Source organism: Phyllostomus hastatus, unplaced genomic scaffold (genome assembly GCF_019186645.2).
Source record: "Phyllostomus hastatus isolate PE091 unplaced genomic scaffold, TTU_PhHast_1.1 phas_contig_1021, whole genome shotgun sequence".
Classification (NCBI taxonomy): domain Eukaryota; kingdom Metazoa; phylum Chordata; class Mammalia; order Chiroptera; family Phyllostomidae; genus Phyllostomus; species Phyllostomus hastatus.
In genome coordinates this window covers 629,159-656,803 of record NW_025333505.1, presented here as the reverse complement: position 1 = coordinate 656,803, position 27,645 = coordinate 629,159, and the positions used below count along the sequence as shown (strand labels likewise).

Here is a 27,645-nt window from a genome sequence, read left to right as displayed (position 1 = left end):
GGGAAGCGCTGGCGGGAGGGCTCGGAGCGGCCGGCCTGCCCGCTGACGATGGGCTGCCAGATACACGGACAGCGTCCTTCGAACCAGTCGTATGAAGATGTCAGGTTCTGGGGAATGAGATAGCTCTGAGTCCAGGATGTTGTATAGTAGCAACGCTGCTTTGCTCTAGACCAATTTAATTGCAAGAAAAACATAATGTATCTTAGGTGCATGACGACACATTTTTATCATTTATATGTGCAGCTCAATTTCTGTACCAAGCTGTTATTGCTTCATGATGATGATGCTTTGTTCTCGAGTTACGTGGCTTTAGCAAAACTCACTAGGCTCATCGTTCTGGTTTGAGCCTTTTACACTTCCCCTTTCTTTTCCACTTCCAAGTGCATTCTTGTCAGTGTAGGAGTCGGCATGATTTGGGTCGGTTTCCTCTTGGAAGCCTGCTTGACCTTCGTGTGGCACCACATACAACCTCGGGTAGCGTCACCGAGTCCTGAAAACCGTTCTTTCTCTTAACTTCTTTTCAACTGTATTCAGTAGCGGTAAAGAAAGTATAAAGAAGTGCAAATACACTTTACAGAGTGTGTTTCTCAAGATTGAACTGCTTTTTTAAAAAATTGTTTTTAAAATTCACCCTTTCTATGTTCTTAAATGCTGTGGTTACTGTTTGGAAATACAATACATGCCATAAATTTTTAGCAAAGGATAGAAACAGTAGTTCCTGTCCAGAAAGTATCCAACCATGCTATATGAAAAGTAGAGACAGTTGTTGGAGAAGATGCAAGAAACATTGTACACAGGACAGTGATGCCTTGTACCCCTGCAAAGCAGGCACCTTGGGACCTCACACAGTTCTCCCAGTCACCATCAGCTGACCCGTCATGTTTTCCTGAATCTCATCAATGGTCTGAAATCTCTTCCCCTTCAAAGGTGATTTTAGTTTTGGGGAAAAGCCAGAAGTCACAGGGCACCACATCTGGGCTGTAGGGGGCTGAGTCACCTGGTGATTTGATGTTTCACCAAAAAACTGTACGCGAGATGTGACACGTGAGCGGGTGCGTTGTCATGATGAAGCTGCCAATCACCAGTTGCCCACAGCTATGACCTTCTGAATCATCTGAATAGTTTCTGCGGAGGAATGTTCAAGCTCCGTGCAAAATTGAACACAGATTCATTGCTCTACTCACCCAGTCATATTGCATGGGACGGCCACACAGTGCACAAGCTCACTCAACGGCGTCTACCACCCCCGCTGACTAGTACAGTGAAGTCGTCCTTGTTCACGCGTGTGCATTCCAGTCCACTCTCCTTGCCGCCAGGTTACATTGATGTCACATGAGCCATTCTCATTGTATGAACAATGGCTGGTGGCTGGACTTTTCTGGACAGACCTTGTATGTTCTTCCAAGGAGCCTGTTGAATTCACTTCAAGTTCAAGTCTCAGTAGACGTGGTGAATGGTTTTTACACAATAACCTCATTGTGTTTTCCAGAATCTCCAGAGGATGAGGATGCTTTCTTAGGAAATAAAAAGTTTTACTTTTTCCTGACAATTCTTTTTTCCCTTTTTAATTATAAAAAGTTGTTCTGTAAAAAGAGGTGTTGGCTTCCTTCACACCAACCAGCAGACATAGATTAACTTCGCGGCTGATACGTTAGTGGTCCAGCGGGCCTCTCCCCGGCCTGCGCCGCGGTGCTGCCGCGGTTTACCGTCGGTCCCGCAGTCTGCTCTCGCCTGGCTCTTCATCCTCTCTCTCTCTCCAAAGCGACAGATTGTCCAGAGTCATGTTAGGACTGTCTAAAGCTGTCGTCATGTAGGAAGGGCATGTTTGGAAGACGTTACTGTTGTGTAGTGTGCCTTTCCTGAAAGTTCACGGCCACTGCATCGCTCCTGCTTTGAAGAGGAACACAAGGGTGTATGTTTTTCAGGCACTGTGTGTGCGTGTGGAAATGCCACTCAGTGAAAGTTCAGTATATAAATTAAATTTTTATATAGTTCAGAAAGATGTATCTTCTATAAGCCCAGTTTTATCTGTGGTTGCGTTTGGGGAAAATAAGAGTGATCCCATTTATGTTTAAATGAATTTCTCAACCATTTGTATTTGAGCATTAAATTGTTATAAATTTTAATATTATTTCAACTAAATAATACCACTCAACAAACAGATTAAAAGTCATGTGTGAGTTATAACATTTCTCTTTTGGAGAGATTTTATAGTCACTTTCTGATACAGCCTCTGTGTAAGTTTTTAAAACTTTTAAAAATTATCTTCATTAAGTATCTCAGGTCAAAAATTAAGTTTGACCCAGGGAATAATTTTATGGATTGCATCCATTTGTGCCCTTTAAACTGATAGGTACATTCTCCTTAAATTCAAATTTTTATGTTCCTTATAAACTGTGAGCTGATAAACATCCATGCTTTGATACCTCTTGAAGATGTTAACTTGGGGAGTGGCTCTTACTTCATTGGGATGATAGATTTTTATGGAGTTACAATCCAGAAATAGTGATCAATACAATCAGGGATTCTAGCTGTTTCCTGTGGCTTCAGTCTTAGAAGAACAGTAAAAATACAGACGTTTCATACTTTCCCTTTTTCTCTTTCTTCAGCTCGCACTGGTGACGTGGAGAGACTGTCTGTTCAGGCCCTTGAACAAACAGGTACCTGCTTGTGTGAGTGCGGGTGCTCTCCTCTCCGGTCCCGGACGGACCCCGCGTCTCAGCCGTCGTCCTCCCCTCCTCGGGCCGTCCCGGGCGGACCCCTCATCTCGCGTCGGTTGGTGGGTGCAAACGCTTCAGAGGTGTGCAGCCACGCGACACGTGCTGTCGCCTGTAATCGGCACGTCTGTCTCCTGTGTCCTCTGCAGGTAACCAATGCAGTCTTGAAGCTGATCGAGAAGGAACGCAACGGCGAGACCATCAACACGAGACTGATCAGTGGGGTCGTGCAGTCCTACGGTAAAGAGTTTTCCTTCGGTCTGTTCGTTGTTACGGCAAATGCCAGTTACAACAGTGCCGCAGCAGATGCGTTTCAGAAGTGTTTCAGTGTTCTCAAGAATACTGTTAGTGTTTACAGGGTGCTCATAATTCTCTTTTAAGTCATTGTGATTCTTTTTGATATTACTGGTCATAAAATTGTTTGATCCTTGTAATTGTGTCTTTATGGAAATTTTGATGGGACAGACATTTGAATTATTTTCTGGTCTCATACTGAATTGCTGGGTATACAGTATGACAGTGTCATTAATAGAGCTGAATTATAAGTAGAAATTTATATCAGCTTGAGTAATTGAGATTGAGAATCCAATAAAGTAATGCAATGCTTGGAAAAAGTAGCTTTGTATTTTTAAAAGTTTAAGATTAGTCATTTTTTTTATTTTCACATTTTCAGGAAATATGAAAGTTTTCTAAATAAACTTCATGATAACTTTGAAGCATGCCTGGCCATGGGTCAGAATTACTTGCTTGTGTGTCTTGTTTTTATTTTTTTGTTTTTTTGTGTTTTTTGTTTTGTTTTGTTTTAATTTTATGGAAACAATGTGCTTTAATACTTATACTGGTAAATAAGACCTTATGTCCTGCCACTTCACATTTACTTTGTTATTTTAGAGAGAGACAGAAACCTGTTGCTCCACTTGTTTGTGCATTCACTGGCTGCTTCTCGTATGTGCCCTGACTGGGGACGGAACCCACAACCTTGGCCTGTCAGGACGATGCTCTAACCAACTGCGCTACCTGGCCAGGGCCACATTTACCTTTTAAACACAACTTCAACTTGATGCTACACCTAGATATATTCTATAAAATGTAGCAAAAATAGGGTAATTGAAATACAGTTCATATTTCTTTCTAGTGGAATTGGGACTGAATGAAGACGATGCATTTGCAAAGGGCCCGACGTTAACGGTGTATAAAGAATCCTTTGAGTCTCAGTTTTTGGCCGACACAGAGAGATTTTATACCAGAGAGAGCACTGAATTCTTGCAGCAGAACCCAGTTACTGAATACATGAAAAAGGTAAGCTTAAATACAGTACTCGAAGTGGACTTCAGTTAAAAGTTACTCCTGTCAGAGGAGTCGCGCTCTCGAGTCTTCAGAAGGCGCTGCCTGGGCGGCGCTGCCCTGTGTCGGCGGCCCGGGCAGATGCTTCTGTTCCGACCGGGGGCTGTCCTACAAGAGCCTGACCGTCACAGCTCAGTGTTGTCCTCCCTGTTCGGAGGGTAGAGCCACAGTAGTTGTGTGACTTGTGGGGTTTGCACTGTCCCTCCTCGAATGTATCTCGACATCTGGTGTGAGCCACAGTCTCACTGCGCCAAGACAAAATACATTTTTAACGAATAATCTCAGATCTGCAGACTTGAGCTTTGCTTTTTTGCTTCCAAACTATCCCCTGAAAATCTGTGGCTCAGCCTTCCGTCTGTGTCAGAGGAGAGGCCACGCTGATACCGCAGGATCCCGGTCCCGTGCGGGAGGTTAAGGGGGCGTCTGGGCCGTGGGGCCATCTCCGCACCGAGCAGTGTCACCTGAGGTTTGCTGTGGCTGCTCTTCGTCCTCTTTCTTGGGGGGTCCTGCCATCCTAGACTTTCGCTCTGAGGAGTGACCCAGGTCAGGAGTCAGCAGACTTTCTGCAGAGGCCCAGGCAGTAAATGCCGCAGACTTTGCCCGTCTGGTGGTCTCTGCGCAGCTGTCCAGCACTGCACTGTAGTGCCCCGACAGCCACGGCAGCACCTGCCCAGGGGAGTGTGGTCATGTTCCAGTAAAACTTGACTTTCCTCCGGGCGGGTTTCAGCGCAGCGGAGATGTACAAGATTTCCAGGGAGCCCGGGGCTGACGGGCCTGGTGTGTGCTTTGCCCCTGGTGCTCTGTTCACTGGGAGAGCACGTGGGCTGCAGACTCTCTTCCCACACACCGAAACAGAAAGTTCTTGAGTCACTCACCCAGAGCAGCAGCAGTTCCCCCTCTCGCCACGTAAAGTCCCGTCCCGCCCACCAGCGTTGACCTTCTGAGTGCATTGCCCAGGAGGAGACAGGAGTTATTAGTGGGCCTCAGAAGTTGGAAGTCCTTGACATGCAAATTTTTGGTATGAGAACCTAGCAAAAATGGAACTCTTCAAAAGTATGGAGTAGTAACAGTCCTTTGTGTATGTTTATACTTAAGCTAGCTTTTGTACGCTGACCTAGAACCTAACCAGCTCATTCAGAGTTTCAGACAGCTTCCTGACAAACAGACTTTGAAACAATCTGTTTTGAATGTTAGCATTGCCTGTCAACGACATTTGTTGAACTTGGCTATTTATGTTGAGTCTTTTTAAGTGGCGTGTGTTTTAAAAGTGAGGCCTTTATCGATCGGTCAAGGTGCACGTCTCCATGGTGAGCGAGCCTGTTCTTCCCGTGGACGTGGGCTGCGGCCCTGTCAGTGGCCCGCCCTGAGGAGCAGAGGAGTCCCCGGTGCAGTGAGCTCAGCTTGTTAGGCCGGAGCTACACAAGCACTCCATCCAGAGCAGGGCAGCCGGCTTGCAAAGTCAGGCACGGAACCAGCGGCACCTCCGGGAGCAGAGATTTGTAACCAAACGGTTCTGCTCTTACCTACGCACAAATCTGGCTGAGTCTGGCTTTAAACCCCCACTGCTCCATTCACTAGGGGGTTGGCCTTGACCTTCTGTTGCTCAGATTCTTCATCTGTGAAGTGGGAATGACAAGCTGTTATAAATGCACATGTTACGTGTGGCAGAGAGCAAGCACGATGTGCTGGGTGTTACACCGTACATTGTTCGGAACCCCCAGTGTGTCTGAGGGTGTGCAAAAGCACAGGATTCAGTAACTTGAGGGGACATTGTGTTTTTATTACAGTCTTCTAGCAAAAAATAGAACCCAGAACTCACAAACAGTACTGAGATCCAGAAAGATGTATTCTGCTTTCGCAGCCAACTTGTACTGGTGCCCAGATTCTTTGGGGGTCTCTGCTCCCCTCCCTGTGTTGTTAGGAATCTTCGAGGGGAGACCCTGGAGGGGGACCTGCGGCTGCGCTCTCTGAGGAGGGTGCCTCAGTGGGCGGACAGCCCGGGGCCCCGGCAGTGTTTTGCCCTCTGCGGTCGCGGAGACCCGTCCGAGCTGCGGGAAATCTGTGTGACTCTCCCGGTCTCTAGTGTCATTTAAAACATGTTAAAAGTAACATGCCTTCATTACTTTGCTTACCCTTTTTGGCTGTTTATTTTTTTCCTTTTTGTTTTTACCGTAAACTGATTCTAATAGAACTAATAGAGACAGTCTTTAATTGCTTAATTTTATTGAGTCGTTTGAATTCATCTTGGTCTTCTCATGTACTCACCACCGAGTCCAGTGACAGCCAAGAGCTCGACTTAAAGCCAGCAAAGGCTGTAAACGGCCGTCCCTCCTGAAACCTACCAGTACAACACCTGGGCCTCGGCTTCTCTCCGTGAGAGTGAAACGGGCGATCACCGGGGCCCCTCTGGCCTTCGGGGTACCAGTCCCCTCCCGGCAGCTTCAGGAAGGGCCTGTGGAGTGCGGCTGCTCGTGCAGACTGCCAGACCTGCCCCCGGTGCAGATCAGCCGCGTCTGGGAAGCAGTCGAGTCTGTTGCAGGCGCAAGCAGAGTTTCTAAGAGAGATGAGTTTTTGCTGCCCGAGGTGATTATGTTCTTGCCGGAAATGATTTGACTTAAAGCAAAACAGAAAAAGTGGCACTCTGGGGTTTGCGCACCCTGCGTTTCCTCAGCTTTATCTCCTGAGGTGTGTCGGGCTTAGTGAAACACTAGACAGTGAAGCAGCAGGCCCTTAGCTGAGGACCTCTGCGTTAAGGCACATGCAGATCTCTTACTGCGTTTTAAAATAACTTTGTAATCAGGGGAAAAATACACATTGAGTGTAGGCTTTTTGGAAAATACAAGTAAAAGAAGGTTGGAGCACTATTACTAGTATGTATACTAAACCAAACTGGAATAATGGTATAGGGCTTTTGTAAGTTTTTTTCCCCCCACTAATGATTGATTTTATGTTTATTTTATTTTAAAATAGTGTTTCTTTAACCAAATACACTATATTTAATTAATTCTTATTGGAAACTAAAGTTTCTTATGTTTCTTCATCTATAAATTCTTTTTTTTTTAAGATTTTATTTATTTTTAGAGAGAAGGGAAGGAGAAAGAGAGGGAGAGAAATATTACTGTGTGGTTGCCTCTCGTGCGCCCCCTGCTGGGGACCTGGCCCGCAACCCAGACACGTTCTCTGGCCTGGGAATCGAACCAGCGACCCTTTGGTTTGTAGGCTGGCACTCAGTCCACTGAGCCACACCAGCCAGGGCTGTAAATTGTTTCTTTTCCTTTTCCATGTTTTTATATGGCTGTACTTGTTGATTTTTCAGAGATCAGTAATATGTTAAGGATATTGACCTTTTGATGACTACAACAGCTATTTTTCAAGTTTATTGTTCACCAGTAACTATTTAGGTTATAATCTAACTCCTGTAGTTTAAACGGTTGTCCCTCTGTTACTAATTGTTGACAGTTGCCAGTTCTAATTGGTTTTTTCATTTTATGTTTTCTTGGCTCTTGGATGTTTATTCTTCCAGTTGAATTTTTCCAGATTTCTCCAAAATTATACCAAATTTAAAAATCATTTTGGAGATTATTGGCATTTTTATAATAAGAATATAATTTGTCTCTTCTTTCAAATCTGAATAATTTCAGATTATCATTGAAATGCCTTTTTTGCTTTAATAATTTAGTGGTTGCTCAGTGATACTTTACACCACACATTTCTGGTACGATGTAAAATACATGGCTTTTATTAATTGTGCTACTCTGTTAAATTGTATCTTTGATTTCTTTCTTGAAGAGAAACATAAGAAATTGAGATGCACAAGTAATCCTTTACATTTCAGAGGTGCATGTTTAATGACGGGCAAGAAATTAGCCATAATGTTTTCTTAATTTTTTAAAAAATCTAATCACCAATAATTACTTTCATGTGGTCCTTTCAGGAGTGAGAGTTCTAGTCCAAGTAGCTTCCCGTCAGCAGCCGTGGTTCTTGGTGTTGCGCACGCAGGAAGGGACCCGAGGCCACGAGGGCGTCAGATAGAGGCCCCCTCCCCACCTCCGGGTGACACGCCGCGTGTCCGAGGGGAGAAAACTGATCGTTGTGACCTCATCCGGTCACTTGAAGAGGAGGTTAATGGGGAATTTGTAGTGCAGAGGAAAGGACTGGCCTCCGCCCTAGAATCGAAGAATCCCTCCCCCCTTTGCCTGGAACCGTGTTGCACCGGAGCAGGCCTGTGAGTGGAGTGTGCCGTCCTGCACACAGCAGCCCTTCTCAGGTGAACCCCGTCTGTCCCGCAGGCGGAGGCGCGCCTGCTGGAGGAGCAGCGGCGGGTGCAGGTCTACCTGCACGAGAGCACCCAGGACGAGCTGGCGCGCAAGTGCGAGCAGGTGCTCATCGAGAAGCACCTGGAGATCTTCCACACGGAGTTCCAGAACCTGCTGGACGCCGACAAGAACGAGGGTGAGCCACTCCGACTCCGGGCCCGTGGGCGCTGGTTGCAGTCCGTGGTTCCGCAGGTGGAATTCTCGACTCGGAGCTCGTGGCGCTGTGGACACCAGTGGGTGTTTGAGAGACCCGTGCGTGTCCGCCCTGCTGTGGGTCGGCCGCAGGCCTCCGGGGGGGTTTCCGGGGGAGACTGCGGGGGGGAGCGCCTTGCGGTTCGGTCGGGAACATCACGGCTCGTTGCACGGCTTCGCGGGAAGATGGCGCCTCTGGTTTTGTTTCTGAGCCTGTTTCTTTTGACAGTTCTTCAAGACGGAAAGGCAGTTCTTTCCTATTTTTTTATCCCTGCATGTTTTACTGGGACGTATTAGGAGCTCAATAAAAAGACTGATTGGGGGATTTTGGATTTTTCTCCCTGGCACTCACACACTAACATAGGCCGTACACACGGTCAATGAGGGACTTGGGGCCCTTTTGTGATTCGTTTGTTTGTATGGTTGAGATGGATATTTGCATCTCCTTACATTAATCACTTTTTGTTCAAATAAATTTGTGAGCACCTATTATGTGCCAGGCATAAGTTTAATCTCTATGCTTAGGGAAGCATCAGATGTTTCCTGATAAAAAGATTTTTTTCTCTATTACGCTAGTGGATTCTCATAGTAAGAGGAAAAATAAAACTTGAATACATGCATGACTTTGTTGTTACTGCCAGCTAAATACAATATGCTGAATACAGAATACTGTAATTAAGTCTAAAAACATGGCTGTCTTGTTTCAGGGTGTTGTTCCTCTCAGGCTAGACACGTACTCGGTGGGGTGGATGTGCAGAGTGTAACTCGGTGCGTAAAGGTGGTGCCTTTGTCTTTCAGATCTGGGGCGCATGTATAACCTCGTGTCTCGAATCCAGGACGGCCTAGGAGAGCTGAAAAAGCTCCTGGAGACTCACATTCACAATCAGGGCCTCGCAGCGATTGAGAAGTGCGGGGAAGCTGCTTTAAACGTAAGTGCCATTTCGTGGCGGTGCCGTTGGGGCCGACTGCAGGCGCGTGCCGCGTGTCTGTGTTCCCGGGTCCAGGCGTGCCTTTGGTTGGCCATCTAGTTCCCGAAACCCACCCCCACCCCCACCCCCACCCCCACCCCCGGAGAGAACCTTGCGTGGCTTTTGAAGGACGGGCACAGCGTTGTGTAGTAAGCACCTCCAGAAACTCTCCTTTGGCACTTCCTAGGCATTAAGGGTGTCGTTTCTTTATGCATCTACTCCGGTGTATCTTCTGTTACATTTTGCCCTCTACAAGATTCCACCCCCGGGAGAACAGGCTGAAGCCCCCTCGGAGCTTTGCGCTGGCCCCAACCCAGTCCCCAGGCTGGGCCCTTTGGAGACGTCAGCCGAGGGCTGCCTTCCAGGGGAGGGTCGCAGGGCTGCTGGCCCTGGTGAGGCCCCGGAGTGCGTGGCATTGCTCACCCGCTCGCTCCGCCACAGGGGCGTGTAGGGCATTCCTGCCGGGTCACCTGCACAGCAGGTAATGACGTTACACAGGAAGTGTCACACGTTTCCGAGACAGGTACTCTGTCTTTGGTCCTGCCCCCGTTGCGAACTTGACTTCCAGCCGCAGGGGAGGACCAGTGGAGAAGGCGGTCTCTGGGGCACAGTGCGTGCTGGTGTCTCCCTGCTCGTGCTGTGCTCTGTTGGCTTTGGCCACGCCCCCTCCTCCGGTGTGATTTCACAAAGGTCCCTGTCCCTGCTGCCCGTCTGTGTGTGGGAGACCCTTCCCCGCTGTTGGCCGTGGGGCGTGCTGCCTCGCTCGTCGCCGCGTCTGTGAGTTACCAGAGGGAGGAATGTACATCCCTTCCTGTAGGCTTATGAAGTGATTGATTTTGTGCCTGCAAGGTGGAAGGGAACCGGCGGGGCAGTGGGTGTTGTGGGGAGAACACCGGGTTTTGGGACGAGCCTGAGAACGAGGTCACCACCGTGGGACGTACGGTGGTGTGGCAGAGGTGGCAGAGGAGCCAGCGGGTGCTGGCCTCGGGGCAGCCTGTCGGGGTCCGCCCCGGCCCCCCGCCCCAGCCCTGACTGGGACCTTCTGCAAAAGCTGCTTTTCCCGTCGGTGTGAAGAGGGGCAGGACAATGACGGCGACTGCCGCGGCGTTCTGTAAAATACTCGTGCCGTGCTTCCGCCCTGACACCACCTCTTACTTCCAAACCACGCGTTCCTTTCCAAAGGGCTCGTGCCCCCCCCACACACGTGACTCGGACAGGGCCGGCTCGGTGAAGGTGCTGTTTGCAGAGCAGAAGGTGTTCTGACGGCCACTGGATCCAAGCTCAGCTGTTTGAGCGGCAGAGCCAGGCACTGGAAGCCGTAACTGTCCTCGAAGGGCGTCGGGGGTTCGGCCTGTTGTTCGGGGTACGGATCGGAGCAGTTCGGGAAAGCGGAGCGGCTGTGCTTCTTCATGTGAACTGTTACGTGGTAGGGGTGCGAGGTCGGCCCCAGGGCGCTAGTGTTCCAAGCGAGTCGAGTCAGATTAAAAATAAACACTAAATGGCTTTTTTGTTTCCGTAGAATGAGGGAGCATTACTTGTAATGACTGTCTTTTCCAAACCACAGTAAGGGCCCAAACTGGGGAGAGAATCGGTCTGTCATTCCCGAGTGCCACCGTCTGGACGCAGTCGGCGGCCTGCCCGACGCGGTCAGTGCACTTGGGTTTGCTCTTTCCCGGCCGGTTCAAGCAGAAGTCCAGCCTCTGGCTAAAGTGCTCTTCTGTTTGTGGAGACTTGAGCTGCTAGCAGGCGCAACAGCACAGTGGAACTGTATTTACCAGCAGTTACATTTTACTAGAAACTAAGCCTTTAAATAATACTTTTATTACTTAAATGTCAGCAACTAAGGAACCGGAACTTAAAAACCGAAATAAAGATTTCCCCATGAAGAGTAAGTGTATAAAACTTAGTAAACATGCACTGAGTCTGCCTTAACTTTCAAAAGTCAGACATTCCTTTAATATGTTACTAATTATAATTATTAGTTCCCGAATTACTAATTCGGGCTCCCAGGCACCTTTGCTCTCAGTCTCAGAGGCCGAAGTCGGGTTCCCTTCGTGGGTGCCGTTCCCACCCGACCTCTCCCCAGCCGGGGTCCTGGCTGCGTCTTCTCCTGTCGGAGCGAGGATCTGAAATTGGAGTCTGAAGACTTCTGTGCACTTGGGGAAGATTTGTCTTTCCATGGGGAATTCTTTCCTGGCATTTTTTGAGATATTTTTATTTTTACAAATCCTAAATCTGAGAAAAACTGATCAAGAAAACAGGAGAGAGCGTTACAATTCTCCTGCCAGGGCCCCAGTCAACACAGAAGTTCTGGTTCTGAGGAGTCCGCTGACGGCGGCCAGAGTGAGGGCGGGGCGCTGGGGTGCACGGTGGGGTGTGCAGGTCATCTCCACCCCGTCCTCCTCGCAGGCGACTGTGTGTGTGTGTGTGTGGCCCCCTGCTGCTGGGGTGAGTCATCCATGCAAATAGGATGTGTATGAATGTGTTGATGTCCGTAAGATACTTTCTGTGAATCTGGGAGATCGTGGGAGTGCTGTTCACGAAATAGTAAGTTTTGGAAGCAAAACAAGTTCTTAAATTAGCAATTTTGACCTGCAGTTTTTTGCAGTGTGTTGACCTTGAATGTTATCCTATTCGAATATGCCTGACAGCGTTTGCTGGCATTTTCTGGTGCTTGGGTTTTTGCTGGAGGTTAAAGTTCAGTGTCAGTACTTTTAGAGAAAAATGCAAAAAGAACGTGAATGTTGTGATGTAATTTGACGTGAAATCAGAAAGCTGTCTAAAGTCTGAATTGGCAAAAGCATTATTAATCGCAACGCAAAACCAAGCAAAGTCAGGAGATGCCGTTTTCACTGTCGATGAAAGGAATGAGTGTGTGTGGTGCTGCGCGTGCCCACAGGGAGGCGCCCTGGGGTGTGCTCCGTGCCTGGGACAGACAGTGCTCACGTGGGAGGCACCTCTGGTGTTAGCTCTCAGTGCCTGCAGTGGTTTTTACTTTGCGATGATTTTGTGTTAAGTTCCCTTTTGATGTGTTCTCTCATTAAATGTTTGTACCAGGTAGAGGCCACTTTACCCATTGGAATTACCTTGTCACAGTGTATTTGTTCGTAGTACCAGTAAACCTTCCATTTTTGTTATGGCAGAAGAGCTCTGAAATTTATGGTAACTATCACGGAAAAATGATTTACTTTTAGTGGTTACTTAGTATTACCAAAAAACAAGTAAATAAAGTGTTACAAAAATGCAGAATATTTAAGATTTGGGGAATTCCAATTTCTTGTTCCTGAATGCTGAGGATTAATATCTGCCAAGAAATTGGGAACATTTGCAAACCATGTCACTCAGGCTCCCTGTGCCTCAGTCCTCGTGTTTCGCGTGGCGACGTGACTTCCCCCTGCGCTGGCCCGGCCTCGGCTCTGCCGGGGCGCAGGGCGAGGCCGGGTCCTCTGACCGGTCCCGCGGGCTCCCCGTGCCCGAGCCCCGGAGGAGACGCTGCCACCCCCGACTCGGCCAGATGCTTCCCCGTGACTCAGTTTCTTCCTCCGTAAGTGCGGGTGCGGATAGACCAGCCTTACGGGGTGATCGTGACCGGCCTGCTGCGGGCGTGGCGCTGTTCAGCGTCGGCCTCTCTGTCGCCGTCCTCGCCGGGTCTGTCTCCTCTGCCCCCTGCGCGCCGCGCCAGAAGCCTCCCGTGTCCGCGGAGGGCGGGCGCTTCTGCCCTCCCCTCGGCCCACCACATGGCGCTGCCTGCCTGCCGACTGCTGGGCACCTGGCCGGCCGGAATCCAGAGTGTGAATTCCTAACAACAAAAGTTGGCTAAGCAGAGCCACCCCTTTAGAAACTATCACCGTTTTCCTTACGGACCTGAAACTGGTATTTCATTTCAGGTGTGGGGAGTACGCAGTATTGTATCTGTGAACCAAATGCCGCGTGTGTTTCGATGACGGACCACAGCTCCTTCTCGGTCTTGCTCGGTGACACCCGAAACGGCACCTCCATGGCCACATGTCAGTGCGCAGCCTGATCCCCAGTAACCGTCTCTGTTTGTGTCTCCCCCGCTGAAGGACCCCAAAATGTACGTCCAGACGGTGCTGGACGTCCACAAGAAGTACAACGCCCTGGTCATGTCGGCCTTCAACAACGACGCGGGCTTCGTGGCCGCCCTGGACAAGGTGGGCCTGTCGGCGGGGGGCTTTCCCTGGGGACGGGGTGGTGGGGGTGGGGGCGGCGGCGGCGGCAGCGGTGCACCCTCTGACCGGGCCGCGTGTGACGCAGGCTTGCGGGCGCTTCATCAACAACAACGCGGTCACCAAAATGGCGCAGTCGTCCAGCAAGTCCCCCGAGTTGCTGGCCCGGTACTGCGACTCCTTGTTGAAGAAGAGGTAGGTGACTTCGAGTTGTTCTTAATACGCCTGTATAAAGTCTCCGCTTTCACTGAGGAATTAAAGTTAGTATTACAGGTGACACACGAAAGTGAGATTTTGTGCCTCTTATGAAAATACTTCAGAGCTAATAATTTTCTTTGTCTTCCCGCGCGCTGGGTGCCACACGTGTTTCAGACCTGCTGGCAGCGCGTCCGTTCCGTGGGCTGACAAGGCCCCTTGGGTGGGTTGGGCGGGGCAGCTGTGGTGGGCGGGGCAGCTGTGGTGGGCGGGGCAGCTGTGGTGGGCGGGGCTGTGGTGGGCGGGGCGGCGGCAGAGAGCAGCCGTTTCCCTGCTGGCCGAGCGCCCCCTCCCATGCGGGGCCCACCGGGCATCCTCTCTCCTCGTGAGCTCGCCATGTAGCTGTCCATGCTGTCTACACGCTAGCCTAGCCGGCTCTTCCGTGTCGACGTGTATGCATCAGCAGCCAGGGAGTCTTCCTCGGCTCTCTCCGCTGTGTGTCTGCCGTGGTTGCCCTCGGCTTCCTCGGCGAAGGGCCGCTCAGGGCATCTCTGCTGTAGTCGTCACGGCAACACACGCTGCTGCCGTAGTTTTTCATGCCAAATGTTGCCGGTGTTAGTATTAATAAACTTTATCCTTTGTTTTGAGTCCTCACCCGAGGGTACTTTTTTATTGATGGGCGGGGAAGGGGAGGGGAGAAAGAAAGAAAAACATCCAGCAGTTGTCTCTTGCACGCGGTACGTACCACTAGGCAGCACCCCTGCAGCCAGTTGGTGCACAGGATGACACTCCAGCTGGCGGCGCCGCCCGGCCGGGGCCGTGAATTACCTGTCTCTCCTTATTAGGCCGTTGAACCTTTGCGCCTTTTTATTTGTTCAAAGTGAAAGCTTTATGGTAGAGGCAGTTAGAAAAGTATCATTTACTTATATTTAAATGAATTATATTAAGTGAAAACTAGATTCAGAACATGTTTTTGAACTTTTTAATAAGTATCTCCTGCTGATCTTCATCGCGGGTTATTCTAAAGGTGGTTTCCTGGTCTCTCCTTCCGTGCCGGGCTCACTGTGTGAGGGGCCGTGGTGGGGACGGCCGGTCACCTGTCACACACCAGTCCGACGGAGACCGGGCGTGGCAGTGCTCAAACCCACGCTCTGCTGTGACCGTTTGCCTAGTGGTGCTTGGCGATGAAACATTTGCTGATTTGTTCTGAAACACTGCCTGTTTCTTAAATTCCAGTTCCAAGAACCCAGAAGAAGCAGAGCTAGAAGATACTCTCAATCAAGTGGTAAGGTGCTTAATGATCACATCTGCTTTCAGTGGCCATTCACCGGACGGGTGTTTTAAGCTTGTTGACGTGTAAGGGGGTCTGAAACGTGGACAGGGATGGAATCACTCCCTTTATCCCGAGTCTGTGGCAGGTCCAGACCAAACCACTGTTGTTTACGTGTTCTCGGGCTCCGACCGTGGTTAAAGGCGGTGGGGCTGCGTTCGAGTCGGCGCAGGGGGCTGGCCCTGGCCGCCTCAGGCCGTGGGCGTGCTCAGTGTGCGCTCTCGGCGCTTTGCCAGATGGTCGTCTTCAAGTACATCGAGGACAAGGACGTGTTCCAGAAGTTCTACGCGAAGATGCTGGCCAAACGACTCGTGCACCAGAACAGCGCGAGCGACGACGCCGAAGCAAGCATGATCTCCAAGTTGAAGGTGGGCTTGTCCTTTTCCTGGAAAATCCCGTGTTTGGGTCCTTGTGATGAGCTCCTGGTCTCCCCAGAAACACAGTGATTAGTCGGGCAGAGCCGTATCGGGGTGTCCCGAGGACCCTGCCCAGGTGAGCTCTGCTGGGAGCCTGCCCGGACCCTGGGGCGAGGCCGTGCCCTCCTCCCCCAGGCCTCCCGCCCCGGGCTCTTGTCTGACACGCCTGCCCGGCCCGGCCGCTGTGCTGGGTCTGAGCACTGGCCCCTGGCTCCTCGCACCCCGCCCCGGCCCCGGCCTCGCCCAGCAGAGCTGCCCCTCGCGGCCCTGGCCCCCCTGCCGGGTCGGTGGCTTTGGGCAGGGGTGCGTGTTCGGTTGTGTTGTGCTTTGGGTCACTGACTGTCACCCTGTATCTGCAGGGAGACAGGAGGAGTCACCTTGCTTTGCTATCGAGAAGGTGTTTTTTCTTCTTTTTGATAAGGACTTTTTAAAATCTTACTATTTATTTTTAGAGAGAGGGTAAAGGAGGGAGAAAAACTTCAGTTGGTTGCCTCTCGCACAGCCCCAACTGGGAACCTGGACCACAGCCCAGGTGTGTGCCCTGACTGGGAACTGAAGCAGCGACGACCTTTCTGCTGGCAGGCCGGCACTCAGTCCCCCGAGCCACGCCAGCCAGGGCGAGTTGTTCTTTATTTACTCAGCCGCCTCGCTGTTTAGCCTGTGTCTGTTTCCAGGCTTGCCGGCCTGTCGAGTGCTGTTAAATGTCTTAGAGCTCTTCCACTTTGACCTGAAATTGTAGTTACGCGGGTGTCTCACTTGGCTCAGGACCCATAACAAAGTACCATGGGCTGGGAGGCTTGAGTAACAGGGATTCATTCCTCACAGTGCCGGGTGGAGGCTGGGAAGGTGAAGGTGAAGGTGCCAGCCAGGGTAGTTTCTGCTGAGGGCTCTCTCGACGACGGCCACCATCTCCCGTGTCCTCGTGTGGCAGAGAGAGTGAACTCGCTGGCGTCGTCTGGGAACGGCTGTTCCTTCGTGGAGGCTCACCCACGTGGCCACGTTTGAACTTGAGCTCTCTCCCTGCGCCCCTGCCCGCGTGCACCATTGCGTTGGGTCAGGGCTTCAGCGAGGAGTTTGGGGACCCAGCTCGCCCCACAGCAACGGTTGAGAGCCAGACAAATTGTGGCATCGGTGTATTCTACCTGGTGTCCCAGATCCTTGCTCGCAGGTGCTCAGGTGATAGTTAAACTGTGTGTGTGAGGACTTCAGCGTGCAGTTTACACCTCCGTTACTGGGCAGCGTGTTAATTTTCCCCGGGCGTGTTCGCGCCGTGAGCTGTAGTTGAAGGGCACCAGCTCCCGTCGAGGTCTAGCGGCGGGGCACGCGCCACGTGCAGTGACCTCTTGCAGACCCCTGTGTTCCTGCGTCCACACTCCCGTGGGAGCTAACGGGGCTGCCGCCTGGTTCGTTTCAGCAAGCCTGCGGGTTCGAGTACACCTCCAAACTCCAGCGGATGTTTCAGGACATCGGTGTGAGCAAAGACTTGAACGAGCAGTTCAAGAAGCACCTGACGAACTCGGAGCCGCTGGACCGTGAGTACCGCGCGCCTGCTGGCTCCCGTGCGGGCGGGCCTGTTTGGAGGGGCCGTGCCCTTCGGGGCCCCGAGAGAGGGGGCAGGTGGGGAGAGCGGTGGGAAGACTCCTTTATGAAGAAGTCGAGGACAGCAAACCAGCAGTCCCTCCCGGGTGCCCTGTGCTCCCCCGAGTGCTGGGTGACGTCAGAGACACGGCCGCGGGGCATGCCAGCCTCTCCGGGCCTGTGCTGAGCTTGGGCGGCCGGCGGAGCTGGGGCTGCACCCAGGTCCCGAGCCCAGTCTCTGCCACTGGCTGGCGTGGCCACCCCCACCACCCCGCGGGCATCTGCCAGCACAGGACTGCACGCAGAGTTCCATCTCAGCTCAGCTTGGGTCTGCTCCGAGTCACTTCTTCTTCAAGCAGCAGGCACTGACGTGGCCGCCTAGAGAGCAGGGTCGGGCCAGCAAGGGGCATGCGGCTTCGGGTTGGTGCTGGGGCGGGGCCCCGTGAGGCCTGCGGCGCCCGGGCTGACTGGCTGTGCCGGCGTCCTGAGGGTCACGGCATCGTCCTAAATGGAAATCAGGCACTTTTCCCAAAGGAAAGGAGCTACCTGTTGTCGGCTGGCCCGCTGTGCGGCGGCCGTGTGCCCAGCTGGTGGGGGTGCTGGCTGCCCTGCGCCCGTGGGCCCCACTCCCTCGGACCCTGTCCAGGCCCAACCGCGGTGATGCCGCTTGTGGCGCGAAGGGGAAGCGAGTGAAGGAGTGGGCCCGCGAACTCCTCATTCCGCGTCAGAAGCGAGACAAAAACCCGCTCTCTGGAGGAGGAGAAGTTCTGGCTCTCCCACCTTTTACTAATTTCAGTTGGTAAAACAATTTAATGGAAGTTAAAGTCTCAGCTTTACACTGGAGCAGGCCTTGTCTTGCGTGTGCGCTGAGAAAGAGCGTGTCCGGTCTCCGGGACTAACCAGCGCCTCCTGGTCTGCCCCCCCCAGTGGACTTCAGCATCCAGGTTCTAAGCTCCGGCTCCTGGCCCTTCCAGCAGTCCTGCACGTTCGCCCTGCCGTCCGAGGTGCGTGCGGCTCGCCCTCTGCCCACCTGCTGCGAGGGGCGCGAGGGGCGGGAGGGGCGGGGTCCGCCGGGGCCCGCGTTCACGCGCTGCCCTCCCCTCCAGCTGGAGCGCAGCTACCAGCGGTTCACCGCCTTCTACGCCAGCCGCCACAGCGGCCGGAAGCTCACGTGGCTGTACCAGCTGTCCAAGGGGGAGCTGGTCACCAACTGCTTCAAGAACAGGTACACTTTGCAGGTAAGGTCGCCCTTTTATTATTGTGGAGTGTTTTTTAAGTCTGAATGGAGATCAGACAAATTGCAGAAATCAGAACCCAGTGATTCCTGCGACGGAACCGGAACCGAGAGCTAAGCTCTGAGAGAAGGGAGCAGAGGTGAATGGAGCAGCGTGGATCTCGGGAGTCAGGGGAGCCGAGTCCCGAGTCCCCCCGGCCGAGGGACAGGCGACTTAGCGACGGCACTGAGCCTCGTCGGTCTTCTCTTCACAGCGTGAGGGTGTCCGCGCTGCTTCTGCGCTGGAAGTGGGGTGAAGACTAAGTAACACGTTAATTAATAAGTGTGCGGTTCAGGTCCTGCCTGGCCGTTCCAGCCGCAGCGGGAGCTTCCTGTGCTCAATCGTGACAGCCGTGCTGCCCCTGCGACGAGTGGCCCCACGTCCGTGACGGCCGTTGGTGTCGCCCTAGTGCTGAGGGCCGAGGGCCCCTTTTCCCAGAGCCCAGGTTCTCGCTGCGGGACGCTCGTGCAGGGCGGGCCTCGCTCGTGCAGGGCGGGCCTCGCGGCCGGTAGCTCTGTCCTCTGTTCTCCCTCTGAGGACGGCCCTCTGGTGAGCTGGCAGAGACGGCCGTGAGCCCGTTCTAGGTGCCAAGAAACTTCGGGGTGCATTCCGCTCACTCACACTCTCTCAGCCAAGCTCCGATGAGTCTGCTCGATAAAAGAGGTGAAATGTGTGGCGTTGGCTACACCAGGCCCAGAGGTCTTGACCGACTGGAACGTGGGTGCCGTGCAGTCGAAATCGTGTTTCCTTGATCCCCCGTCCACACACGCGAGAATGCGCGTGCTCGTGCTCAGTGGAGGGTGTGCTGGCTGCGCCCGGTGGCCCCGGGAGGGCGTGACAGGAACCTACTCTTCCCTGCCCTTGTATTTTTATTTAAAATGCAAAAGGTTTTTTTGTTTTTTTTTTTGATTCCTTAAGTAATTTTATGTAATGGTGTTGAGATCATTTACATTCAGTAAAAGGCACCCATTGTAAGTATGCAGTTTTTTAAAGAGTTTTGTTCAAGTTTTTAACACATAATAAGTGCTTAATAAATGCTGACTACTGACTGTTTAAAAAAAAGTTTTGTTAATGACATTTGTTTAAAGATTTTATTTATTTTTAGAGAGGGCAAGGAAGGGAGAAAGAGGAGAGAAACATCGGTTTGTGGTTGCCTCTTGCGCACCCCCTACTGGGGACCTGGCCCACAACCCAGGCACGTGCCCTAGACTGGGAATTGAACCAGCAGCAGTTTGGTTCAAAGGCTGGCCCTCAGTCCACTGAGCCACGCCAGCCAGGACTTAAGTATGCAGACTGAGTTGGCAGATGATACGCATGGGTGGAATGCCACCAAACTAGGGGACATGTCTTTGAGATTGCTTTGATCTGGGCTGCTGATCAGAGAGGTGAGGGGTATGTCGCTCACCTCCCTCCCGTGCACCTTTTCTCTGCTTGGCAAGTGCCATTGTCCCTCCAAGGCGCTGACCCAGGCCTGGGGGCCCTTGACCAAGGCTTGCTGCTCGTGGGCCTTCACTGGTTGCTGAGGATCATGGGGGAGAAGGGTGAAGGGGTTTCTTGGGGGGGCGGGGCACAGCTGTGCGGGCGGCTGTTCACTGCAATGCCTCAGGCCGCAGAACTTGGTACACGGTTCCCAGAAAGAGAGCTTAGCATTGGGGTGTGCTTTAAACCATGTCAGCCTCGACCCAGGCAAGTGCTTAGGGCAAAAAGAATCAGATGCGATGCAGCATGCAGGCGGTTCTCTGTCAGTGATGCGCGACACATACTTCTCTTTGGCCTTCGTGCAAAAACGAATGTGAAGGTGGATGCTTAGTGTTTCCATAATGTACCAGATGGGTGTGTGTGTGAATGAGTGTGGACACGTGTGTGTGCATGGTCAACACCTTTAGGAGGAAATTCAGAATCACTTGAGTGTTTGAAAAGGTGGGAAGGACCGTCTTTCAGAAATGTCTGGCCCTGCACTGGGATTGTGCGCCTCGTCCTCGGGGCCGTGTCGTCGGGTGTCTCCCACGTGTTTACATCTCTCCTTCCCTCCTTCTCTCTCTCTCTCTCTCTCCCCCTCTCGGGGCCGCGCAGGCCTCCACGTTCCAGATGGCCATCCTGCTGCAGTACAACACGGAGGACGCCTACGCGGTGCAGCAGCTGACGGACAGCACGCAGATCAAAATGGTACCCGTCCCCCCCCCTCGCCCCTTACCCTCGCAGACACGGTGGGTTGGGGGAGGCCGAGGGGGTCTTTTATAACCCTTTATTTGAGTCAGACTGACTCAGAAAATGTGTTGGGGAGCGAGCTCTCAGATGCTTGGGAGGACCGCAGTTTCGCGTCTTCCCTCCACAGTCGAGGTTAGGGAAGGGAGGCCTGGAGACAGCCAGGTGGAGACTGGGCTACAGGGCCGTCAGCACGGGCAGGTGCTCCCTCGGGGGCTCGCACCCTCTTCCAGGGACGCCATCACTCACTCGGGCAGTTCAGCCGTGCGTCCCCCTCGACGCACAGGAACAGCGGGCGGGGCTGGCCGGCGGCCTTCCCCAGAGCTGTGGGCCGAAGAGGGACCGCCCACCGCGACCTGCCCACTGCAGAGTGTAGGGTCACGGCGCCCTGTGAGGTCACTTCCCATGGAGCCCTTTGTAAAGGGCTATCTCCGCCTGGTGTGTGGCGTGCGTGTATGCACGCGAGTAAATGCGCCACACGACGTATGTGCCCACACGTGCGTAAATGCGCCACATGTTTCTCGCTCGGCCCATTCTTCACTGCTCCCCAGCAAAGCGGTGCTTACTGCTAAGCTTAAATGTTCGCTCAATGTTATTCTTCCTATTAGTCACTTTTATTGAGATACAGTTCACGTAAAACGGTGTGCGTGTTAAAGTCTACAACTGAGAAGTTTCTCACAAAGGTGTACAACCGCCACCACTGTCCGAAGCACTGCCATCACCCAGGAGGGAATCCAGTCCCTCCCCCGCCCCCGTGGTCCCCAGCTCTCCTCGCGTCTTGGGGCGCTCCTCCTCTGGACCCTTCGTGCACGTGGAGACCTGTCCCGTGTGGCTTTCTGCGTCTCCCGCCCTGTTTCATTCACGTCTATCTGCGTGGTAGCACGGCCCTCTACTTTGTTCCTTTTCTATGGCCGAGGTGCGTCCCAGCGTGTGGTGGACCACGTCGTGCTCATCCCCTCACTTGCTGATGGGCGGCGGGTCTTCTGCCTTTCGGTCGTCACGAATAATGCCGCCGTGAACACGCACATCCAGGCGTTCGTGTGGCCGTGTTCTCAGCTCCCTGGCGTGTGTGCCGCCTAGGTTGGGGATGGCTGGGTCCGAGTAACTCACGCTCGCCTTCCGGGGGCCTGCCAGACTGCTCCCCAGTGGCTGCCCGTCGTCGTCCCCTCGCCAGCAGGCTCCACCTGCCCCAGGCTCCACCTGCCCCGGGCCCCGGCCAGCACTCACTGTTCCCTGCTCTTCCATTCCAGCCGGGCGGGGGCGGGGGTGGGGCGGGGGGCTCGGTGCAGTGTCCGTGGGCATTTCTCTGATGGCTGCTGAGGGTGCCCATCCTCTCGTGGCCGTCTGCGCATCTCCTTTGGAGACGTGTCTGTCCAGACCTTTGTGCACGTCGCAGCCGGTGGTGTGTCCCTGCCGCTGCGTGGGGGGGCGTCTGTGAGTGTGCATTCTGTGGGCAGGCCCTCATCAGACGCTGGGTCCCTCCCGTTCTTGGGTCATTTCTCCCTTTTCTTGACCACGCGCAGCTTCTGTGTTCACGAAACCCTCTTTACGTTTTGTGTCGTCGCTTGTGTTTTGGTGTCAGGTCTAACCCTAGGTCAGAGACTGTCCCTTCCCCCGTGACTGTGTCCCTTACGGGTCCAGGGCTCCAGAACGAGGTTCTTCTGCCGCGTCTCGCACGCCGGCAGAGGGAGCCCGTGTCCTGGGAATCGAGCGGAGACTTGGCTCTCGGGTTGGGAGCGCAGAAGGGCGAGCTCGCACTCGCTCGCTCGGGGACAGCGCTCCGCTCGGGGGGGAATTGGGCGCGTCGTGGGGGTTGGCGGGAGGTGGGCGGCGGGGTCAGGGCAGGGGTTTCCGAGGAAAGGCAGGTGTGCTCAGAATTTCCGGGGAGCGTGCCTGGCCACACATCATGTGCTTCTGCCCAAGGCGTGACGATCAGAGTGTGACGAAGGGAGCGGTATCCACGAGCCCCGGCGGGGGAGGGGGGGGCGGTCAGGCTCCGTCCTGCATCCTTCCCTGCGGACCAGTTTCTCGGCTGGTGCGTGCCGACGGGCTTAGCTCGCGCTGGCGTTTCCGCCCTTTCCCGGCAAGTGCGGCCTGCCCCTGTGGGGGGTGCGGTACAGAGCAGGGGACCCCCCGCCCGTGTGGCTCGGCTGCCGTCCTCCTGCAGGCCGGCCCGGTGAGGGCGCCTGTCTGGGTTGCGGGCTCGGGCCCCAGGTCGGGTGCGTACGAGGGGCCACAGCAGGCTGTTTCCCACGTCGCTGTTTCTCTCCCTCTCTCCTCCCCGTCCTCGCTAAGAAATAAATAAAACCTTTAGGAGAGAGAAAAGTAGACGAGAAAGTCGGAGGAAGTTTAAGGATTAACTGGGACTGGGGGCGCGGCCTGGGGACAGCCGGTGCACACAGCGCCGCCAGGACCAGCTGCCCGCGCGTGTGCGGGGCTGTCCGGACTCCCGGCTGTGCCCACCGGTCTGTGTGGTGTCGTCTGCAGCCGGTGCCGCCTGCAGCCGGTGCCGCGCGGCCTGCGTCACTTGTTTCGTGGGGAGTGCTGAGACCGAGGCCTCCAGCTCCGTTCCCTTCAGGCTTGTGTTAGCTGCCGCGGCCCCTGCCGTCTGCACGTGGGTCCCAGGGTCCGCGCGCCCAGCGCTGCGGGTCAGGCGGTGGAGGCGGGGCGCGCGCGGCCTGGGGGCGTCTGCCCTCCCCCTCCCCCTCCCCCTCCCCCTCCCCCGTGCATGCGCACGCATGCACGACGCCCCCGCGGCCGAGTTTCCTCCTCGCCGCTTCGCGACGCCTGTCGGCGGGCGTTCCGTCCGCCGCGGGTGGACGCAGCCCAGCCGGGCCGCACCCGCTCGGGAGCGCCAGACTGTCTGTGGACTCGGGAGCTTTTCTTACATGAGCGGATACGCGTCGTCCGCGAGGGGAGCGGGCCGTGCTCTCCCGTTCCTGTTGGGGCGTCCTTGGCTCCGGGCTCCGGCGGCCGGCCCAGGGAGGTTTTACCAGAGGCGGAGGCCCCTCCGCGTCCGAGCCCCTCGGCGTCTCACCCGGGGAAGCGCCGGCCCGCGGGAGCGAGTCCCGCTCTGTCGCCGTAACCGTGTGTGTGGCGGCTCCGACTGGCTCCTTGTGTCGGTCGGGCCGCGGCCTTCCTGGGGTACGCCCCACGTGGCCACGGCGCGTGGTGCCTTCTGCTGGGCTTGGTGGTTGGCTGGGATTTATTTTCCTGAGGGTTTTCCTGTGTTCCTGAGGTGTGCGGGCGGCCGTTTTCGGGGGTGCGCAGCCCGGTCTCGTGCTCTGCGGGTAACGCTGGTCCCACACGGCGTGGACTAGGCCTCCAGCGCGGCCCAGGAGACATCTTGAAACTCCAGGGACAGAACGAGTTTGCTCCTTTGTACAGAAGAGTCTCTCCCCCTTCCCTTCCTCCCATCGGGGGGTGCTGAGGCACAGCCCCCCCAGACTCCGGGGCCCGCTCTCTGGGCTGACGCGTGCACCGGGTTCCTCCTCGCTCGCCCTCCGGGCAGAGCTCTCCGCGGCGTCTCGGCCAGAGTGCAGTGGGGGGCCCGGCCCCTGGTGGGGGCGGGCAGCCCTCCCCCCACCCACGGCAGACGCCGGCTGCTCCGTCCCATCGGGCTCAGGACGTGGACCCTGTCACCTGTCACGCCTGCTCTGGACTCAGCCGGCCATGTTCTGACGCTGCGTGGGCTTCAGGGCAGGTCACTCCGATAGCTTCAACCCTGCACCCTCAGCCGGACAGTGCCCTGAAACCCAGGGCAGGCCCTTGCTGTCCGTCTGTCCGTCTGTCCGTGGGCGGGATGCGGAGGAGCCTGGATCCGTGCGGGCAGGGCCGGGCAGGCGGTGCGCTCTCCTCCCCTGGGAGCAGGAGGCGGAGGCGCTCCAGAGAGAACACGGGGACCGTCGCCCCCTGTGGATGGGACAGGGCCTGCCCGCGGCCGCGCAGCATGTCGAGCGGTCACCAGAGGGGAGGTGGACAGCGGGTCACCGTGGACAGAGCGTTCCTCCTGGCCCCGCAGGAACACCCTCAAGTCTTCCCCGGGACCCGTGTGCTGGCAGGGCTGTCGGGTGTCTGAGGGGACCGGTCGCTGTCGGTTCAGTTCAGGGACTCTGCCCAGCGGGGTCCCGACCCCGGCGTGCACCGGAATCCTCGGCTGCCGCTGGTGGGCGACTGTGGCTGAAAGGGGGTGCCCCTTCCAGACGAAGGTGCTGGGGGACACAGTGGGTTCAGGGGGCCTCCGAAAGCACCATCTCTTTCCTCTGAGTTGTCGGTCTGGGTGACACTGTTTTTCTGTGGAAAAAATGGGTTATGGGGTTGCCTATCGTTTCTGCTGCAGAGAAAACTACATTTTCTCTTTAACTTATTTAGCCTTTTCTCTCTAATTGCAGGACATATTGGCACAAGTCCTGCAGATTTTATTGAAATCAAAGTTACTGGTATGTTTGTGCACTTTTTACATGAAGTTACAAAAGGCCATTTTCTGAGATTATGTAGTGACAGCTGTTTCCTCACAGGTCTTGGAAGACGAAAATGCAAACGTTGACGAGGTGGAATTGAAGCCAGATACCTTAATAAAACTATTCCTTGGTTATAAAAAGTAAGGAAAGCAGCCGACCAGGTGGTCCCCAGCCTGGGTGTGGGCGGGCCTTGGTGTTGGCCTCTGGTGTCGTGTGACGGACGGGTCTGGGTGTTTCTCCATTTAAGTGTTTGGGGTTTGGATTTTTTTCTTTTGGCAAATAAGTCTCCTTAAATAATTCACTCAGAAGGCTGGACTCCTGTGTCCAAGGGTCCCCACTCCTTTCTCCTGACACGGTTTGAGGGAGCCAGTGCAGGGCCGGCATGCGGGCGAGCAGGGGCCCGGGGCGGAGTCCCTCGGGGTTCTGTGAGAGGGCCGGTTCGGTTCCCCGAGCTCCCCACCCCCCATCCTCCCCACCGTCCTCCCCGCTGGCCTTGTCTCACGACAGTGCTGTCCCCTCGGCTTCCTTGGCAGTAAGAAGTTAAGGGTCAACATCAACGTGCCCATGAAAACCGAGCAGAAGCAGGAACAAGAAACCACGCACAAAAACATCGAGGAGGACCGCAAGCTGCTGATTCAGGTGACGGGTGGGCCCAGGCCACCGGGTGAGCTCGGATGCGAGGGGCGGAACCTGTTTGACTGCAGGTTTGGGCGGCCTCTGTGGCTGGGAGACTGGCCTTTTCTCCTGTTTTTAAAATGCTCTGTGGTTGGGCTGGCGTTAGAATTGCTCCGAAGACCCAAGGTGGGACTGGCTGCGTGCTCACCTGCACTGTGCTGCCTCGGGGGGCCTGGCCACCACCCCCCACAGAGCAGAGCCACGGCGGCTGTCAGGGGTAAGCCGCTCGCTCTGCCCCGCCCCACAGGCGGCCATCGTGAGGATCATGAAGATGCGGAAGGTGCTGAAGCACCAGCAGCTGCTCGGAGAGGTGCTCACGCAGCTGTCCTCGCGGTTCAAGCCTCGGGTCCCCGTCATCAAGGTACAGGGTTCCCGTGACAGGCACTGGGTAGACTGCTTGAGAAAAGGTGGGAGTGGGAGCGGGTGTCTCCTGAGGAGGGGCCTGCTCACTCGGGGGCAGTAGCTTCTGCAAGAGAAAACGGACTTGACTGTAAAACTTCCGCTGACGTCCGGAGGGGAGTGCGGACTCGTAAGTGCTCAGCCAGCTGGTTTCCGCCCCCTGCACACGCTGGGACCCCGGCACCACTGCAGAGGGAGGTGGTGCCCCAGAGCCCCAGGGGGCCACATCAGCGGGGAACTCTCCGGAACCGGAGTTCCCGCTGTCCCGTGTTCACGTCAGTTGCCGTGTGGGGACCCTCGGCGACCGCCATGCAGCTCCTCTCTGGCTGGGGGGGTTGACCTAGAAGCAAAGTGGCTTTCCGTTCTGGGCCCACTGGGCAGACGGCGGCCAGCGCAGAGGTGCAGCCGGCAGGGGTCCCACTCGGAGCCGAGGGGTCCGTGGTGAGGGGCCGGTCTCCGCTGCGATGGTAAATGTGTGTGTCTTCACTGCCTCTTCCCTTTGAAACGACGCCCAGAAATGCATCGACATTCTGATCGAGAAGGAGTACTTGGAGCGCGTGGACGGGGAGAAGGATACCTACAGCTACCTGGCTTAGCCCCGGGCGCAGGGGCTGACTGTGCCGCCGCGGACGCCCGCGTCCCCGCAGCTGCCGCCCACGGGCCTCCTCTCCCGACCGAGACCGCGGCTCCCCGCAGCCGGCCAGCCGCACACCAGAACTGCTCAGGATCGATACATTTCCAGTCTGTACATAAGGACACCGATGCCATTTAACCTAATTTAAGAACAGAGGGACGCACCCCCGTGCTGAGGGCTGCATGCTACTGCATTTCAACCAACCCGCTGGCCGCGCTCGCCGCTGCCGGCCCGCGGCGCCTCGGCGTCGGCAGTGCTCGGAGAGGAGTCTGGACGGACCCGCGTGTGATCTGCTCGGAAAACCATTTGTATAGTGTGTTTCATTTTTTAATGTGTGGAAATAAAGAAAATTAAAGGATTTCTGTACAAGTTGCATTCGGTTTTGTTTTCAGTTTTGCTGGTTTCTGTGTGTAGACACAAGATACGACGATTGTGCAGTTCACGGTCCCGGTGTCTTCCTGTGGCCCCGCAGGCTGAATCCTTTAGGTTGAATTCTAAGATCTTCAAGTTTTAAGCCCCCTTGTAACTTTTTCCCCCCAGACAAGGGTGTTCATCTCTGTGGCTTCCTGAGGTGACTTGAACATGGCATGTGAGACTCAGTGACACGTTGATTCCGTATGAGCGGTTAACCCTCTGAGCACCTGGCCCCAGGGAGTCGAGGCTCGGGGAGGGGCGTGGGCGGCCGCTGCGGCCTGCCCCTCTGCTGCCGAGGCCGGGAGGCCACGGAGCAGGTGTTGCGCCTGGAGGTGCCATGG

General features: G+C 54.8%; 1 protein-coding gene across 2 annotated transcripts in view; it reads left to right on the top strand.

Moving 5' to 3' along the window:
• Positions 1–27,256, top strand: part of CUL1 (cullin 1) — a 71,229-nt gene extending 43,973 nt beyond the window's left edge. For both annotated transcript variants that reach the window (XM_045833946.1, XM_045833954.1), the window contains exons 5-22: positions 2,610–2,660; positions 2,867–2,957; positions 3,853–4,016; positions 8,351–8,513; positions 9,368–9,498; positions 13,602–13,709; positions 13,813–13,919; positions 15,156–15,204; positions 15,486–15,617; positions 17,080–17,197; positions 18,171–18,247; positions 18,350–18,481; positions 20,591–20,683; positions 25,114–25,161; positions 25,240–25,322; positions 25,716–25,821; positions 26,105–26,218; positions 26,772–27,256. In XM_045833946.1, coding sequence (XP_045689902.1) covers positions 2,610–2,660; positions 2,867–2,957; positions 3,853–4,016; positions 8,351–8,513; positions 9,368–9,498; positions 13,602–13,709; positions 13,813–13,919; positions 15,156–15,204; positions 15,486–15,617; positions 17,080–17,197; positions 18,171–18,247; positions 18,350–18,481; positions 20,591–20,683; positions 25,114–25,161; positions 25,240–25,322; positions 25,716–25,821; positions 26,105–26,218; positions 26,772–26,852 — 1,848 coding nt within the window. In that variant the 3' untranslated portion in view covers positions 26,853–27,256. The remainder of the gene's footprint in view (positions 1–2,609; positions 2,661–2,866; positions 2,958–3,852; positions 4,017–8,350; positions 8,514–9,367; positions 9,499–13,601; positions 13,710–13,812; positions 13,920–15,155; positions 15,205–15,485; positions 15,618–17,079; positions 17,198–18,170; positions 18,248–18,349; positions 18,482–20,590; positions 20,684–25,113; positions 25,162–25,239; positions 25,323–25,715; positions 25,822–26,104; positions 26,219–26,771) is intronic.
• The last annotated feature ends 389 nt before the right edge of the window (positions 27,257–27,645 follow it).